This window comes from Gossypium arboreum, chromosome 10, assembly GCF_025698485.1.
Source record: "Gossypium arboreum isolate Shixiya-1 chromosome 10, ASM2569848v2, whole genome shotgun sequence".
In the NCBI taxonomy this organism is placed as follows: Eukaryota; Viridiplantae; Streptophyta; class Magnoliopsida; order Malvales; family Malvaceae; genus Gossypium; species Gossypium arboreum.
In genome coordinates this window covers 105,173,099-105,191,511 of record NC_069079.1, presented here as the reverse complement: position 1 = coordinate 105,191,511, position 18,413 = coordinate 105,173,099, and the positions used below count along the sequence as shown (strand labels likewise).

The window sequence follows — 18,413 nt, the reverse complement described above, 5'->3', positions numbered from 1 at the left end:
GTAACAATTTGGAAAAAGAAAAGATAATAATAATCGATATGGTACTACTAATATTGTATCATTTTGGTTTTTGTATGGATTCTTATTCCAAGATTTTGATTTCTTTTTTTAGTTTTTTAGAACTTATTTGATTCTTTTGGTTCCTAATTTAATAAATTATTAAATTTTTTAATTCCAATAGATGCTTCATCACATAAACTGTCATCCCTCAAATGATGGAACTTATGCTGTTTGTGAAACAACAACCTTGACCTATCATCAAATTCTTGCCAAACACAACGATGTAACTATTATTTCTCACACATTTTTAATAACAAATAAAATAATAGTAATGACAATCGAATCAAATCAGATAAGACAAAAGTAGAAACCAGGTTTTTATTGTTTTATCTTGTAGTTCGTTGATCCCCAACCGCTTTTTAATCTTTACAATTCTTGTATGGCTCTTACTTAGCAGATTGTTGTCCCACTCTGTTGTTCTTCAAACTAAACCTTAAAGCCTGACACCCTGCAACAACCTTAAACATTGTCGACAACTGAAACAAGAACATAAAGACAAAGCCGTGCCTTGCCCTAAAATCCACCGCCTGATCGTATATTAAGACAACCCAAGACAATAAAGAAGGGAAAGAAATTAAAGGCACCCATGGATTTTTTTTGATTGGTTATCTCTTGGGATCCACTTTTTTTTTTTTTGAGGTAAAGTCCATGGACTCAAAGCGCCATGTCTCTTTTTCTGCAGCAGAAGAGACCCAATCTTCATCAGGTTCTTTACTTATCCGAGCTCCTTTAACTACTGATTCCGATTTTGATTATGGATCCAACAGTAATGAAACTGAAAGCACTAGTGGTGGGAGTACTGTAAATAGTTTTGAGAACAACAACAACAATGACGATAGTGAGTTGGAGTTGGGAATTAAGGAGTTTTTTAGTGGGGATGAGGAGTTTGACGCTAGTTCTGAGAGGTGGAGGCTTGGCTTAGATGAGGATAATGATACTGATAGCTTAGAGAATTCATCGGTAGATGAGGAAAACAGTGGGGTTAGCATTGGTTTCATGGGGAGTTTTATCTCAAACTTGATTGTTCCTATTGCTCAATTGTCGAGGGATAATGAAGGGTTTTCTGAAATGTTTACTGATGATGAGAAAATAGTGACTGATGTTGAAGATGGAGAGTTTTCTGGCGCGATTCAGGTTGAAAGTGATTTGGAAGATTTTATAGCTAAAGGTAAAGGCCTTAGTTTGGATGTTTCTAAATTTGATGAGGGCATACCACTGCAAAATCCGGAGGATGAGAGGATCGAATCGAAACCTGTTGACAAGATTGTTGTGTCTGATATGGAGGAATTCAAAGTTGAGGAAACAAGGGTGGAGGTAGGAGAGCCAATGAGTTGCCAAAGTACAGAGGGCAACAATGGTGATATTATAATTGTAAATACTGGGAATGTAAGCTTGTTTAAAACTGCTGATGGTGATACTAATTCTGATCCCTTCAAATTTCCAGCTTCATTATTAGGTCTAGACCAAGAAATTGAACCAGAAGTAGAAGCTATAGATAAGCATATTGCGGATAATGTTTGCCTTTATGATGAAAGTGTTGTTCAAATGATATGTAGAAGCTCTGAAACAACCTCCACATCTCTTTCAAAGGTAGCTTTTGAGGATCAAATATGGATAGCAAATCAGCAGATTGTAATGGATTCTGATGAAGCGGAAGCAAAGATGGAGCATGAAGCTAAGGAACTGCTCAATTCTGCTGCATTGGCTACTCTTTCAGAAGATCCGACAGACGTTGAAACGGATGGTGGTGGCCTCACAGTCACTTCCCCTTGTGGTTCTAGAGTATTCTCGCTAGACTGTGCTGCTCATTCAGGTTCTTCATTCCATTCTCTGAAAGTTGCTCCATCAAATATGGATAACATTGCCTTCGAGGAGAATCTAAGTGATGAAGATAAGCTGTTTGAGAGGTTACAACTAATAAGAGTGAAATTCTTGAGACTTGTTCATAGACTAGGTCATTCTCCCAATGATCCCATGGTGGCTCAAGTACTGTACAGACTAGCTTCAGGTAACCCTTTCTGTCAAGAATTCATCCTTGAATCTTCCATGAAAACAGCTATGCAACTTGAAGCAGAAGGTAAAGATGAATTGGACTTTTCTTTGACTCTTTTGGTTCTTGGAAAAACTGGAGTGGGAAAGAGTGCAAGCATTAATTCCATTTTCTGTGAGCAAAAATCCATGATTGATGCGTTCGAACCAGCCACAACCACAGTAAAGGAGATTGTTGGAACATTTGATGGAGTTAAGATCAAAATCTTTGATACGCCTGGTCTTAGATCTCCTGTGACGGAAGAAGCTACTAATTGCAAACTATTGGCATCCATAAAGAGGTCTATAAGGAAGTTCCCGCCAGATGTTGTCCTCTATGTCGATCGTTTAGACACATATGACAGAGATCTTACGGACTTTCTATTACTAAAGTCAGTTACTGATTCTCTAGGTTCATCAATATGGGAAAAAGCCATTGTAACTCTTACTCATGCTGCATCTGCTTGCCCCGAGGGACCAGTGGTTGAACCCTTAAGTTTTGAGGCCTTTGTATCTCAAAGGTCTAATGTGGTTCATCGAGGTATCAGCCAAGCAGTTGGAGATCTGCGGCTAATGAATCCAAGTATGATTCAACCTGTGGCTCTTGTTGAGAACCATCTATTGTGTCAGGGAGACAGAAATGGAGAATTCTTGCTTCCAAATGGGAAAACTTGGAGATCACAGTTGCTACTCTTATGTTATTCAGTGAAGATCTTATCCGAAGCAAGTTGTTTGTCGAAACCACAAGATCCTTTGGATCACCATAAGCTTTTTAGCTCGCAAATTCATTCCCCGCCTCTACCTTACTTCTTGTCTTCTCTATTGCGATCTCGTCCTCATCCAAAACTACCTAACAATCAGGGTGATGAGGATGCCATCTTAGAGATTGAATTGGGAGACTCATCAAATTATGATGAATATGACAAGCATCCACCCTTCAAGTCTCTAAGAAGGTCTCAGGTTGATAAACTTTGCAAAGAGCAGAGAAAACCTTACTTTGAAGAGAATGATTATCGTGTGAAGCTACTTCAAAAGAAACAATGGAGAAATGATGTGAAAAGATTGATGGAAACTAAGAAGAAAGAGAAAGATGGTGATGGTAATGATGATGATGTTGGAGATAATGCAAACGTTGAAGAAGTGGATCCGACTACTATATCGGTCCCCTTGCCTGAAATGGTCCTTCCTCCTTCCTTTAATGGGGATAACCTGACATACCTGTATCGATTTTCAGAATCTGCATCTCAGCTTCTCACGAGGCCAGTTTTGGACTCACAGGTTTGGGATCATGATATTGGATATGATGGTGTTAGCCTTGAAAGAAGTCTTGCTATAGCTGGTTACTTACCAGGGGCATTTGCTGTTCAAATCACCAAGGATAAAAGAGAGTTCAATGTCCATTTGGATTCTTCAGTCCATTCAAAACACAGAGGGAATGGATCAACAGTGCTGGGATTCGATATCCAAACTGTTGGAAAACAGCTTGCATACGTCTTAAGGACGGAAACAAGATTCAGAAATTTCAACATAAACGGAACAACTGTAGGTTTATCAGGTACTTTCTTTGGCGGAAATATGGCTACGGGAGTTAAGATCGAGGATCGGATTTCAATAGGAAAAAGGTTGGTTTTGGCTGGAAATGCTGGGGCAGTGGCATGTCAAGGTCAAGTAGCATATGGAGCCAACATTGAGATCCGATTAAAGGATAATTTTCCTGTTGAGCAAATCCAGACCATACTTGGACTGTCTTTTGTGAAGTGGAGGCATGATCCAGCTCTAATGGATAACCTACAATCTCAATTCTCTATTGGATGCAGTTCTTCAGTGGCTGTTCATGGGGAATTGAAACACCAGTTTTGTGGGCAAATCACTCTCAAAGTAAGCAGCTCAGAACAATTATACATGACATTTGCTTCTTTAATTCCAATTGCAGTCTCCATATTTCGGATGATCTATCCTGGCTCTGATATAAGAAAGTTCTAAATGCTAAGCATTTTCATGATTGGAGGCCAGTAACACGCTTAGAATGATGCTAAATTTTATCTAGTCTTACCAATGTCAATTTATTTTGTACTAGGTTTCAATGAAACATAACATACTTATTTGCTATTTTCAAGCCTCCTTTATTTATTATAAATTATCTAAAACCTGACATATTCATATCAGAATTCAATTATTGCATAATGACCCTAAACAGAAAAAAATCTCCCATTAAACAAAATAAGCTCGAGATCTCGAGAAAGCTTGAGCTTGAAAAAATTCAAGTTCAAATTAATCTAAACCTGAGGAAGCCCAAGTTCGAGCTTCAGATTGATCTGAACTTAAGCTTCTAATGATCTGAGCTTGAGCTTGAAATAAATCTGATTCAAAACTCGAGAAAACCCTAAATATATGACTAAATATACATTAATAATTAATACAATTATATGATAGTATTTAAAATAAAAATGAATTTTTTTTAATTTATAGAAACATATTTATATAATTATATTAAAAATTTATCAAAGCAAGCATAATTAGTTCCTATCGTAAAATAGTAAATGACCATAGCGTTCCTTGTAACTCGACCTATAACATCTAGCAATGTCTAAAATATCAAAGTACTTGGGGGCTAAGGATCAAACAATATAGAGGAAATATCTATTACATTTCTGGATGATTTGATCATCCTATTCAGTTCCTTTGCTTTAAGTAAGAGCTCCCAGTTTTAGACCAATTTTATCATCTTTATTCCAACTTGTTGCACATTTATAAATCAACCGTTTGTCATTGTCAATCAAGCATGCGCCTCTTCCAATCTCCATCTTCCCTTTAACAATTTTCAGTGAAGCTACCAAGCATTCTCTATAATGATTCGATGTTCTCGTATTCCCAGCTTTGATAGCATTCTTTGGATCCTATTTATCTTTATTATCAAAGCTATGAATCCACAATAGAGTTAGACCACTTGGTTTTTTAAAGGGTCATTTGATGAATAAATGGTCCTCATGATACATAGGGCAACATGTATCTATGGATGATATATGTCTGCCGAGCTCCAACTGATATAGGATATAATTAGAGCATATTTTCCACAAGAAGATCACAATTTTGTACAACAAATTCAACTTCCATAGAATCTTCCACTCATTATTTCTCTATTCAATCTTTCTTCCTTGTACAACTCCTTGCCTTCCTTCTTCAACTACTTGCTTATTCAATAGGTTAATCAATACAAAGACAGAGGATCAACTTGTCTTGATCCCCTCTTCGGCATAATATAGTCATTTTGATCTCACTATTAAGAAGCATGACATGATAAGATTTGACCCATTTTACACAGAAGCTTAGAAAGCAAAAGATATTTTTGATGACATTTCAACTAATCCTATCATAAGCTTTATTCATGTTGATATTCAAAGCTCTGATCATACCTTTGGTCGTCCTCCTTTTCTGAATCTTTGCACCAATACTGACATTATCACATACTTACCTATTTTGAGAAAACACATTTTGAGGGGGTGTTATCATGGTTTGAACAATAATTTTTGCAATGATGTTATAAACTACAATGCAAAGAATGATGTGTGTAGTCATTTACCGATGAAGGGAACTTGCTTTTTGGCATCAATGCAATAAGTGTTGTATTAAATTCTTTGAGCATCCTACCATTTTCAGGAAGTCAAGCATCCCTCTCCAAACACCATTACCTACCGTGTCCATGTTTTGCTAAAACAAGATAGCAAGATTCTTATTCGGGTCCCAGTGCCTTCAGGGGACTGATTTGATTCAAGGCTTCTTTAATCCCTATTTATAACAATGATTTTCTTTAGTTCATTCAAATGAGCTTGTGTAATTCTCTTCAAGTGAATGGATTGAAGGTTATTCCTTGTCTCCTCATCACTAGCTGAATCTTCCTTTCCATAAATATTTTTGAAATGATTAGCAATACCTTCTTAACCTTACTATGATCTTCCGCAACTTGACCATTCTCATCTTTAATCGTTAAAATCCCAATTCTCTATCTTCTCTTATTCACTAGTATTCCTCCCTCCTTCCATTATCCACTCTACTCTGGATTTCTGAAACCATAAAACTTGTTCATATTTAAAACCCCTTCAAGACTTTCCCTCATCTCCTTTTCCTTTTCAACCATGTCTAGTCACATAATTTTTTGTTGCACCACCATTAGCTTATCTTATAATATTTTTCTTGAACATTATGTTCACGAACTCCTCCCTTTTCCAAAGCTTCAATGCTTGCTTCGTAATTTTTAATTTGGGTAAAAATGAGTAAGACAAGGTACCCTTAACATGATTTGACTATTGATTTCTTTACACCTTGGATGTTCCAACCAAATTGCCTCGAAAAGATAAGGTCTTCACATGAAAGGCCATCTAATACTGGTACTAAGCACCATTAGGCCATGGTCAGACTGAATGGTTGGTTTATTTATCAAGCTAGCCTTAAGATGGTGTTGGAGCCATTTCTGATTACAAAAAGCACAGTCAAGTCTCTCCCAAAGTACTTTTTCAACCTCCTTATTGTTGGTCCATGTGAATAATTGCCTATTTGGATTAGTTTCCATCAAACTACATCCATCAAGGCATTCGTTTAGTAGCTCACATCCATTGATATTTGTGTGTCTAGGTGTAAATTTATCTTCACTATTCAAAACTTGTTTAAAGTCACCCAAAATGACCCGACTATCCCTTTTTACTTGTTGCAATACTTTGTCCCTTTTATTTAATTTTTGGTCACCATACACACATGCCATCCATGAAAATAAGTTACAATAATCATAAACAGAAAAGTGAATCACCTTTTTATGTATACTCGAGACATAACTATAACCCCGACTACTTCTTCCATAGGAACAACCCACAAAATCATCAAAACCCCATAGCTTATCCCACTTTCCAATATCTTCAGTCGAACTTTTTATTTCCATCAGTAATAACACGTTTAGTTTTAAACGATAGGTCATTTGTTGAATGCAGTGAGCAAGAAGGGGGCGATCCAACCTCCTTGTCTTCCAACTGACAATTATCATGGCTCTAGCTAAGGCTTTTCTAGGCTAGTCCGTAAGCCCCCATGAGTACATGCTATTGTCACCCTCGCGAACAGTAAATATCTTCCAAGTTTGCCTATGGGTTTTCCTTGTGTGCCCACATTCCTTATCATCACTGGACTTTGACTCCCTCTTTTTTTCTGTTGAATTTTGGTCAACATGTAGCACTGGGAGCAGTCAAGAAGTAGGCCATGTAGTCCGAGCCATGCAGGAGCTACTAAAGCAAGTGCAACTGTTGATTTTTTATTCATTTTGTAACCTTAGTTTGATGTAATGTAATTTGGTTCATTTTGAACTATGTTAGTTTGATATTTGATGTAATTTGATAGTGATTGAGCTGTTAACTCAGCTTTGTTCATGTGTACAAGCTTGGTTTACCATGTTTCAATCTATTAGTGGTAGTAGGTATTGATTAGGTGACCATATACTGATTTTGACAGGCTGAATGCTTGGCTTATGTATTGGCATTATGCCATTATTCATTTTTGAATGAAATTTCATCAGATTTCCTTCCATATACTCTCTATTTTTTTTTGTTTTTGTTTTCAATTCTGATCTTGAATTCTGTTTGTTTCTTCTGCAAGTCTCGAGCCTTGTTGCTCAAGTCTCAGTTGAAACTTGCTTGCTCATTGTTCATAATAGCAACAATTGGTATCAGAGCTATAATCTTAGTGGACCTGTTACATTTTTAACTTCAAAATGATGGCTTCATTAGGCTTCTCACTAGCTGCACCACCAGTCTTCAATGGAGAGGGTTATCACATTTGGGTGGTCAAAATAAAGACCTACTTACAGACATTCGATCTATGGGAGGTGGTCAACTCAGATATTGAGCCAGCACCTCTTAGAGCCAATCCAACAGTGGCTCAAATCAGACAGCATGCTGATGAAAGGACAAAGAGGCATAAAGCCATGTCTTGCATCCAAAATCATGTGTCAGATGTGATCTTCACAAGGATCATGGCCTGTGAGACACTAAAGCAAGCCTGTGATAGATTAAAATAGGAATTCCAAGGAACTGAGAGAATAAGGCAGCAACAACTACTGAATTTGAAAAAGGATTTTGAGAACTTAAAGATGAAGGAAGAAGAAACTGTCAAGCAGTATTTAGATAGGATTATAGTTGTGGTAAATAACATAAGGCTCCTTGGAGAGCAGTTCAGTGAAACAAAAATAGTGGAGAAGGTGATCTCAATCTTACTTGAGAGGTATGAGGCAAAAATATCTTCTCTCAATGACTCAAGGGACCTGACCAACATCTCATTGACAGAGTTGACCAATGATCTTTATGCACAAGAGCAAAGAAGAGCCAGCAGACTGGAGGAGCACCAAGAAGGTGTCTTCCAAGCCAAAACTAAACCTGCCTCGAGCACCTTTGCTACAAAGGCAAAAAAACTTGGAGAGATAAGCCTAAGTCAGATGTTGCAAGAAGTAGGGATTAACCCTGCAGGCATTGCAAAAGGCCTGGTCATCCAGAAGCCAATTGTTAGTTTAGGGTGCAGTGCCAATAATACAAAAAGATGGGCCATGTTGAAAAGGTTTACAAAATCAAAGGCAGACCAAGGCAGAATCAACCACAACAGCCAAAAGCTGAAGCTCGAGTAGCAGAAGAAGGCAGTGAACATGAAGAGCAAGTTTTTTTAGTTTCATGCTCAGCTGCTAAAGAAAAGGCCACAGAGGGGTGGCTCATAGACAGTGGTTGCACCAACCATATGACACCAAATGCTGCCATCTTCAAGTCAATTGATAGAAGCTTCAAAACAAAGGTAAAAGTAGGTAATGGCCACTTCATCAAGGCAGAAGGCAAAGGGGATGTGCTAATAAGCACTCCCACAGGTAACAAGCTTGTTTCAAATGTGTTGTTGGTGCTTGAGATTGACAGAAATCTGCTCAGAAATAGCTCAGTTGCTAGAAAAAGGCTATTCTGTTGTGTTCAAAGGCAAAGAGTACCAAATTAGTGATCCAAGTGGATCCAGGCTCATATCAGTCACTATGGCTGATAAAAGTTTTGTTATTGACTGGATAAATGACTCAGACTCAGCCTACATAGCCTCATTAAATGAATCCAAGCTTTGGCACCAAAGGCTTGGTCATGCCAACTACAGATTGATGGACCAGCTAACCAAAGAAGATCTGGTTGAGAACTTCACCAACTCAGTTGAAAAGGAGGAAGTTTGTGAGTTATGTCAGCTAGGACAGCAAGCGAGGCTGCCATTTCCTTCAAATAAGGCTTGGAGAGCCTCAGAAAAGCTGTAGCTTGTGCACACTGATGTGTGTAGTCCCATGAAGACTCAGTCATTGAATGGCAGTAGGTATTTCATTCTATTTATTGATGATCTCTCGAGATTTTGTTGGATTTACTTCTTGAACCACAAATTAGAGATAGCCTCAGTCTTCTGGAAGTTAAAGGTTGCTGCAGAGACTGAAACAGGTTGCAAGCTCAAAACTTTAAGGTCTGAAAATAGAGCTGAGTACACCTTAGCTCAGTTTCAAGTCTTTTGTGATGAAGTAGGCATAAAAAACCAGCTCACCAATACCTATACACCTCAAGAAAATGGTGTTAGTGAAAGAAAGAATAGAAGCTTGATGGATATGGTCAGATGCTTGATGTTTGAGAAGAATTTGCCCAAAACCTTGTGGGCTGAGGCAGTAAACACTGTTGTGTACCTCCAAAATAGGCTCCCAACCAAGGTATTGGCTTAGAAGACTCTATTTGAGGCCTGGTTTAGGTTCAAGCCATCATTGGCTCACCTGAGGGTCTTTGGTTGCATATGCTATGCACATGTCTCATCTGTGAAAAGGGACAAACTGGCCAAAAAGGCTTAACCTGGCATTTTGGTGGGCTACAGCACAATCAAAAAGGGTTATAGGATCTCGGATCCTTTAGCAAGCAGGGTGCTTGTGAGTAAGTATGTGGTGTTTGATGAGAATTCAAGCTGAAATTAGGAGAAGAATGAGCTAGAGGCAGTTTCTGAAGACCTTATAGCAGATCAGATTGAATCTGATCAGAATGGTCCTGAAATGGACATTGATGATGAACCAGTCAAGGGCACTAGACCATTGGCTGAGATTTATGAAAGAGCTCAAGTAGCCATAGTGGAACCAAGCTGCTTTGAAGAGGCTGAAGCTCAGCAAGTCTAGAAATAGGCAATGGCTGATGAAATCAGTATGATTGAGAAGAATCAGACTTGGGAACTAGTTGAAATACCAGCCAACAAGAAGATTATTGGAGTGAAATGGGTTTATCGAGCCAAATAGAATATTGATGGAAGTTTGAACAAGTTAAAAGCAAGGCTAGTTGTGAAGGGGTTTAGCCAAAAGTATGGCATAGACTACCTGGAGACCTTTGCACCAATAGCTAGGCTTGACACCATTAGGCTGCTAGTTGCCTTAGCAGCTCAAATGAAATGGAAAATCCACCATCTTGATGTGAAATCAACTTTTTTAAATGGATTCCTTAAAGAAGAGATATATGTTGAGCAACCTCAAGGTTTCAAAGTGGCTGATAAGGAAGAAATGGTTTGTAGATTAAAGAAATCCTTGTATGGCTTGAAACAGGCACCAAGGGCCTGGTATAGCAGGATCAATGGCTACCTTGCTAGCCTAGGATTTGAAAGAAGCAGCAGTAAACCTACTTTGTATGTTAAGAGGAAAGGTGCTGAAACACAATTGATAGTGTCTCTATATGTTGATAACTTGCTAGTGATAGGAGGAGACCAAGCAATGTTGGTTGATTTTAAGCTAGAATACAACAAGTGTTCGAGATGTCTGACTTGGGACAAATGAATTACTTCCTAGGCATGGAAGTAACACAAACTCAGGAAGGAATTTTTCTAAGTCAGAGGGCTTTTGCCATGAAGATCTTAATTGTAAAGCAACAAGCACATCAATTGCTATTGGAGAGAAGCTATTGAGCCAAAGTGTTTTTGAGAAGGTATGTGAGTCAACCTATAAGAGCCTAGTTGGTTGTTTGCTATACTTGATTGCCACTAGGCCAGACATAATGTTTGCTGTGAGTTTACTCTCAAGATATATGCATTGTGGTAATGCAAGTCACTTCAAAGCTGCCAAGAGAGTTCTCAGGTACATCAAAGGTACTCTGAGCTATGGAATGTTGTTTAGCAAGGCTGAAAGCTTGAAATTTGTTGGCTATACTGAAAGTGACTGGGCTGGTTCGATGGATGACATGAAGAGCACCTCAGGGTATATTTTCACCCTTGGTTCAACCATCTTTAGTTAGAGTTCGAAGAAGCAAAATATTGTTGCTTAGTCAACTGCTGAGGCAGAATATGTGGCAGCTGCAGTTGTTAACCAAGCCATTTGGCTAAGGAAGATATTGGTTGATCTGAATCTTCACCAAAGTGAAGCAACAGAGATAATGTGTGACAATCAATCTACTATTGCAATTGCAAAGAATCCAGTTTTCTATGGAAGGACAAAACACTTCAACATTAAACTTCATGTTGTTAAGGAAATGGAACAAGCACAAGAAGTGAAACTAGTTCATTACAGTTCTGAAGAGCAGCTAGCTGACATTTTGACAAAAGCCCTTAGTGTGTTAAGATTCTTACACTTGAGAGCTGAAATGGGAGTTTACAACATGCTAACCAAGGAGGAGTGTTGAAGTTTGGTTAGCATGTAGCACCAGGAGCAGCCAAGAAGTAGGCCATTTAGTTCGAGCCATGCAAGAGTTGCTGAAGCAAGTGCAGCTGTTGATTTTTGGTTCATTTTGTAACCTTAGTTTGATGTAATGTAATTTAGTTCATTTGAACTATGTTAGTTTGATATTTGATGTAATTTGATCGTGATTGAGCTGTTAACTTAGCTTTTTTCATGTGTACAAGCTTGGTTTACCAAGTTTCAATGTATTAGTGGTAGTAGGTATTGATTAGGTGACCATATATTGATTTTGACAAGCTGAATGCTTGATTTATGTATTGGCATTATGCCATTATTCATTTTTGAATGAAATTTCATCAGATTTCTTTCTATATACTCTCCATTTTTCTTTGCCTTTGTTTTCAATTCTGATCTTGAATTCTGTTTGTTTCTTCTGCAAGTATCGAGCCTTATAGCTCAAGTCTCAATTGAAACTTGCTTGCTCATTGTTCATAACACCAACAATTTCCTTGCATTGGTATAATATTGTCCAACTGATTTTTTTAAACCATTTATTCATGGACTGCATCAAAATTATTTGCTTTCCCATCTTAATGATCCCCCTGAATCACTCTATCCCTTATCTCCAAAGACCTAGTCATATCATTTGGAAGACTAGTAGCATAAACCTCGACTCAAATTATGCCCGAGTTCACTGGTGTCAAGTTACAGTGATCATCATTTCCTTGAAGTACATGTATCACTTCTGAATGAAGAGAATGCTCATTTGATTTCGATTGCATCTGAGTTGAAAATTCTCTATTGTTAATCTCTAGCCCAACCTCGATTTGGTTTGTCATGTTTAGTACCACATCAGTCTCCTCCATATCAACATCCACAAGAATGTTTTGCAACATTGAAACCTGATTTAGAGTATTTTTCAATCTTATTGGATTTTCTAGAAAGATAGGGTTAACTTGTTTTGTAACCTACTACTTCAAATGGTCATCTACAGTCCAGTCATCATGGCTTCACCATTATTTCTTTCGAAACAATCTCCCTGCACCAACTCATCATGCATGGCATTTTCAATACCCCCAATTTTTAAACCTTTTATGAGTTGTTGTTTAAAGGCTCATACGCAAATAAATTAGATATTATAACATCAGCTAAGATTTTTCCATATTAATTGGGCTAGCAGTTAACTATTGGATATCTTCTAAGAAAGATCCACTAAAATCCTCACCCTCTTTATCACCCATTTTGGAATCCCACTCACCCATTATTTATAAAGTAGTAGATCTTGGATAATTTTAAAGTGACACCAACTAGATGTTCTAAATTTCATAAGTTGAGCTAACGAGACCTATTGGTTCAACTTGGACCATCTTCAAAGACTCTAATTGATCCACCCCCAATTCCATCCACTATATAATCATCCCGTATGATATCAATATTAGTTTCGATAATACTTATTTCTGCATGCTTATACTGAGCTTACCCAACTACACTAATTTTTTTCTACAATGTGAACTGGAGAACTTTTCCATAACTTTCCATACATAAGATTTTGAATCTCTCAAATGCTTTTGCATCATTTATATTCTGATACTCTACCGTGTCAAACATGTTCCATGTTCTTTTATCATTTATTGGGATCATTCCTTCATTCTTTGTGCCTTCACCCACTTGTTCAATGATCACCTCATCGTCATCATGGAGAATATCAAAATTGGAAGTAATGTTATTTTGAGGTCATCTCTAGCCATTAGCTGCTTTTAGTTGGGCTCTTAGCCCCTCTAGTGCTACTTTCTGCACCATCTCTTGCTTCATTATTAACAAAGAAAACATTAGTTAGGAAATGAATACCATTCTCATAGGTAACAAATCTTATTTCCTGTCATGTAGACTGCACCCCCTCGTCTATTGGGAATGTTAATTCCTGATTAGTCCCATTTTCTTTTATATCGGAGTATTAAGTTGATCTGATGAAGCTTTTCACCTTCCTCTGATGGCTGGTACTCCTGTACTGAATTAAGACTTAAAGCATCTACTGGTTCAGCATTCAAAAGGCTGCCCTCCTCCCCCACTGAAATATCTGTACCATTCTCCATATTCTCATCGACCTTCCTATTCAAATGATCATGGAATTCCTTTTTTTTACTTCGGGGAAAATACCTTTATACTAGATTCTAAAGATATTAAAAAAATTGATTTTTTTCTAGATTAATGCTCATACAATGTGAGTAAGTGTGACTCACTCTTTCACATTGCCTGCAATACTTAAAAACCCTCTCATATCTTAAATTTACCCATACACGAAGTCCTTCGATTCTAACGTAGTGTTATGGAACAAATATGCAACGGTCATTTCATATTTCTGTTATTTTCTTGTTATTTCTTTTAACTGTAAACTAGATTGAAGAAACGTTACATTTTATTACTTGTTTTAGTAGAACGGTGCATATTGACTTAGGGGACTAACACTTGTTTAAACGATTCATTTTTGGGGAAACACCATTTAATGAAACGATGCAGTTTGAGCAACTATTAGTCTACTAGTTGTCATAGTCCATTATTCTGCCTCTTTTAACACCAAATAGAAGGGGCAAGGTAGTTATGAAATGAGAAGCAATATCAATTTCTTTCTCTTTTAAATTTTCTCTTGAAGAATTTCTCACTTTTCTTTTTTTTCTTCTTCTCTGTTTTATTCAATTTCTTTTTTCAAAAGCTATCACGCAACAAAGGTATTAGAGCTTAGCCGGTTCTCATGGCCATGGAGGACGTTACCACCAGGCCGTAGAAAGATATGGGGGTGGTCTAGAATGAGCTTACCCAGCGGCAAACAGAGTTCAATTACTTGGATTCAAGGATTGATGCACGTTTAAAGGACTTTTAAGAAGAAATCAAGACTGAAGTCCATTTTAGGGTACGATCTGAGCTTCGTTCTGAGCTCCACTATTTGTTTGAACAGTATTTTGGGCAAACTCCTCCAATTGCTATTACTGGACTAGTCTCTAATAAGGAGAAAGGAATTTTGGGAGAATCTCCTTTAGGATTTCCACTAAGAAGCATCTAGTTATGTCTCCCATGTTAGATCTGAGACATACTAGAGCGTTTTCTAGAGCAGGCAGCGTGGACGCTGGGAGTACTTTTTTCAAGTGGATTGTCCTCATTTTGATAAGAGTAATTTTAGAGGTTGGTGGTCTAAGCTCAAATAGTACTTCAAAGCTGAGGGGGTGGGAGATCATGCCAAAGTTCGAGTGGTTATGCTACACTTGAAAGGGAAGGCTTTAGATTGACATCATTTCTTTGTTTAGAGACAAGGAGGGTTGCATTAGTTGACCTGGGGTTTGTATGCTAAGGGTCTGAAGGAGCATTTTGGATCTGACTCCTTCCTCGATCCTATGGTTGAACTTGTATCTCTCAAACAACAAGGCTTGGTTGATCAATTTCATGATGGTTTTGGAAGTTTATTAAACCAGCTCTATTTGCCTGAAGCATATGCATTAAGCATCTTTAAAAGAAATTTGAATCCTAAGATAGGGTAGTACCTTCGGTTGTTTAAGCCACAAACCTTGGTTGAGGGTTATACTTTGGCTAGACAGGTTGAAATCATTGTGTTGGGTCTTTCAAGGAAGAGGTTACTTGTAAGTAGTAGAACAGTTCCTCTGAAACCTTTGTTTCTTACTCTAAGAGTGCATCATAGCACTTGTGGCTCTTTACCAGTAGGGGGCCTTCTAGGAACAAATAACTCTGGGTAACGAACTCCTACTAAATTCCTTTATCAAGTTGAAATAGAGGACAAAAGGAAAAAAAAGGGCTCTATTTTTTGAGTGGTTCCAAATACACGCCAGGGCACAAATGTTCCAAATCTTAGCTATATTATCTTATCATTTAACCACAGGTTGACCAGGACATTGATGCTAAGACCCTAACTTCAGAGGAGTTCCAAGATTGCCCTGACCGATTAGAAGCAGTAGATCAGGTAACTGAAAACCCTACTCCAGTATTATTTCTGCATGCTCTTGAAGGATCATAAGGACACAATACTATGAGATTTTCAGTCTTCATTGACTAGACTAAGTTGATTATTTTGGTGGACTCAGGGAGTACATACAGTTTTGTGGACTCTAAAATAGCTAAGAGGTTGAATTTGCTTGTAGAGAAGGCAAACACATTGAGAGTGATGGTGGCTAATGGTGTTTGATTATCATCTCAAGGGCTATGTAGAGATGTCTAATGGAAAGAGCAGGGTTATAGTTTCTTAAATGATTTCATGATTCTACCAGTGAAAGGGTGTGACCTGATCTTGGGAATCTAGTGGCTCTTTTCCCTTGGCCCCATTATTTGGAATTTCTCTTCTCTAACCATGGAATTTGATCACATGGGCAGAATTGTATTCTTCAAGGTATTATACCAGGCTCTTTATAGATTATTCCTAACAACTAACTATCTAAATGTTTGAGTATGATAGGGTATGACTTGTAATACCCCAAAAATTTCTACAATAAGAAAGTAAGATATTATCCTTGATATAGCAAAATAAGGAAATAAAGTGACAAAAAGAGAAATTTTGAGTTATGACAACATTGGAAACTATATTATGATATATTAATTCGAGAAAGGACTAAATTGTAAAAGTGAGAAAAAGTTTTGTTGCCCAAGAGTAAATACTCAAAACCTGAGGGGTTAAGTATAAATATGAAAAGTTGAAGGACCAATAGTGTAAATATTTTAAGGGTGGAATAGTCTAGAAACTAAGGAAAATGGATGAATTAGGACCAAATTGAAAATGTAAAGAATTTTGTAGGATTAAATCGTAATTGTACCAAATTAAGTGATGACTCAATGATGAAATTTTAAAAGATCATAAAGGGCAAAATGGTCAATTAGAAGAGAGAGAAATCTAGAAGGCAATGATGATGTTGGTGATATTTTAGATTAAATAAATAAATATTAGTTTATTAATATTTTAATAAGATATTTTATTATAAGTTTATTATAATTTTATTATAATTTTATTTAATATATAAGGAGAGAAAGATGAAGAATTTTGATGAAGAATTCTCTTTATCTTTCCCATGCACCAACGTGAGAAGAAGAAGAAAGAAAGAAAGAAAATTTTCTTTTCTTTACAATTTGGCCCTTTTACCAAAAATCTACCATTTTCACTTAGAAACCAAAAGAATTTCCATAACTACCAAGAGAGAAAAATAACAAGGAGACTATGGGGAGCTAGAATATCAAGTTAGATTCAAGAAATAGAAGCTGGAGGAGATAGAAAATCAAGCTAAAGATTGAAATCAATAGGACAAGGTAAAAACATCAAGATTTCAATATATTTTTAAGTTTGATATTATTGAAAAAGCATGAAAATGATGTCAAAGTAGAGTTTTCTTATATAAGGTTCTATGCTCTTGATATATTAGTGAAGGGAAATAAGAGAAAGTGATGGGAAATATTGTAGAGAAAGGAAATAAGGGTGTTATAAACTTGGTAATCAACATTTTACACTAAAACAGTTTTGGACAGCAGCAGTAGTTTAATTTTGAAGAATCACCAAAAATTGTGGAAATTGATTTAGAGGTTGAATAATATATTAAATTAAAGTTGATTGAGTCTAGTTTTTCATAGAAGAAACGATGTAAGCAAGTGAATTGTAAATTATGAGATGTAGTAAATTTTGTGAGAAAAGGGGTTTAAATTTATATGTTTAAATTATTAATGAGTCTATTTTCAATAGAAACAAATGGGAACATCATCCAAACCCCGTACTAAGAGATAATTAATTTTTAGTAAAGAAATGTTGAAGCTGTCAAACAGCGGAACAGGGATAAATTTGAAGATTTTACTGTACTTATTGGGTAAATTATAAATTCTGAAATTTTTATGGTAGAAATATATTTGAGTCTAGTTTCTTACACATCAAGCGGATCTTAATTTAGAATTCTTTAGCTCAAGATATAGATAATTTAGCGACTATGACTCAAGTGGACAACTTTGATATAAACATACAAGTAAATAGTGGAATTATATATATAAATTAAGGATGTGGAATGAAGAAGAGGAGGAAAATATAAGAATATTCAACTAGCATGGGTTTACATTAAAAATGGCTAATTTGCATGTTTTAGGCTTAGGGACTAAATTGAATAAAAGCAAAAATTTTAAGGGCAATTTCATAAAAATGTTAAAAATGACCAAAATTGCATGAAATGAATTTTTTGTTTGTCTAAATTAATGTATTGAAAGAAATTATTAATATCAAGTGGGTTTTAGAGCATGAATTTTGTTATATGGTGACAATATAAAATGATTTTGTTAAATATTGATGTTAGTTTCAAATTGTGAAAATAATTAAAATATTAGGGTTTAGTAGTAAATTTCTATTTTATTGTGGGCTGTATATAGCCTAGATTATTTGGATAAATTATTAATCGAGAAAAATTAATTGATTTGATAGATTAACTAGTGAGGACTAAATTATAAAAGTTATAAAAGTTGGGGTAATTGTGTAAATTTGAAAACAATTGAATGGTATAAATTGTGAAATGAATTGGAACTGAAATATATGCTAATGAGTAAGAAAATTTATATTTTAGAACAGGATTCTGAAGATACTCGTGAAAAAAGAAAAATAACAGAATAGTCCCTAAACTTCTGCAAATATTTC

At 36.4% G+C, this 18,413-nt stretch overlaps 2 protein-coding genes across 2 annotated transcripts; both read left to right on the top strand.

Moving 5' to 3' along the window:
• Positions 1-346: 346 nt before the first annotated feature.
• Positions 347-4,248, top strand: LOC108487809 (translocase of chloroplast 159, chloroplastic). The gene has a single exon (XM_017792162.2). It carries the CDS (start codon positions 709-711, stop codon positions 4,069-4,071), a length of 3,363 nt encoding a protein of 1,120 aa, XP_017647651.1. The 5' UTR covers positions 347-708; the 3' UTR covers positions 4,072-4,248.
• A 3,967-nt stretch (positions 4,249-8,215) lies between these two features.
• LOC108487810 (uncharacterized) lies at positions 8,216-9,394 on the top strand. The gene is made up of 3 exons (XM_017792163.1): positions 8,216-8,623; positions 8,677-8,974; positions 9,021-9,394. Exons 1-3 carry the CDS (start codon positions 8,216-8,218, stop codon positions 9,392-9,394), a joined length of 1,080 nt encoding a protein of 359 aa, XP_017647652.1.
• The last annotated feature ends 9,019 nt before the right edge of the window (positions 9,395-18,413 follow it).

What these genes read in the sequence shown, in the direction of transcription:
- LOC108487809 (XM_017792162.2), top strand. Translation starts at nt 709, where the DNA reads ATGGACTCAAAGCGCCATGTCTCTTTTTCTGCAGCAGAAGAGACCCAA.
- LOC108487810 (XM_017792163.1), top strand. Translation starts at nt 8,216, where the DNA reads ATGAAGGAAGAAGAAACTGTCAAGCAGTATTTAGATAGGATTATAGTT. An exon ending in TGGTCATCCAGAAGCCAATT is followed by an intron (nt 8,624 to 8,676) that starts GTTAGTTTAGGG and finishes CATGTTGAAAAG; the next exon opens with GTTTACAAAATCAAAGGCAG. An exon ending in GCTAATAAGCACTCCCACAG is followed by an intron (nt 8,975 to 9,020) that starts GTAACAAGCTTG and finishes TGAGATTGACAG; the next exon opens with AAATCTGCTCAGAAATAGCT.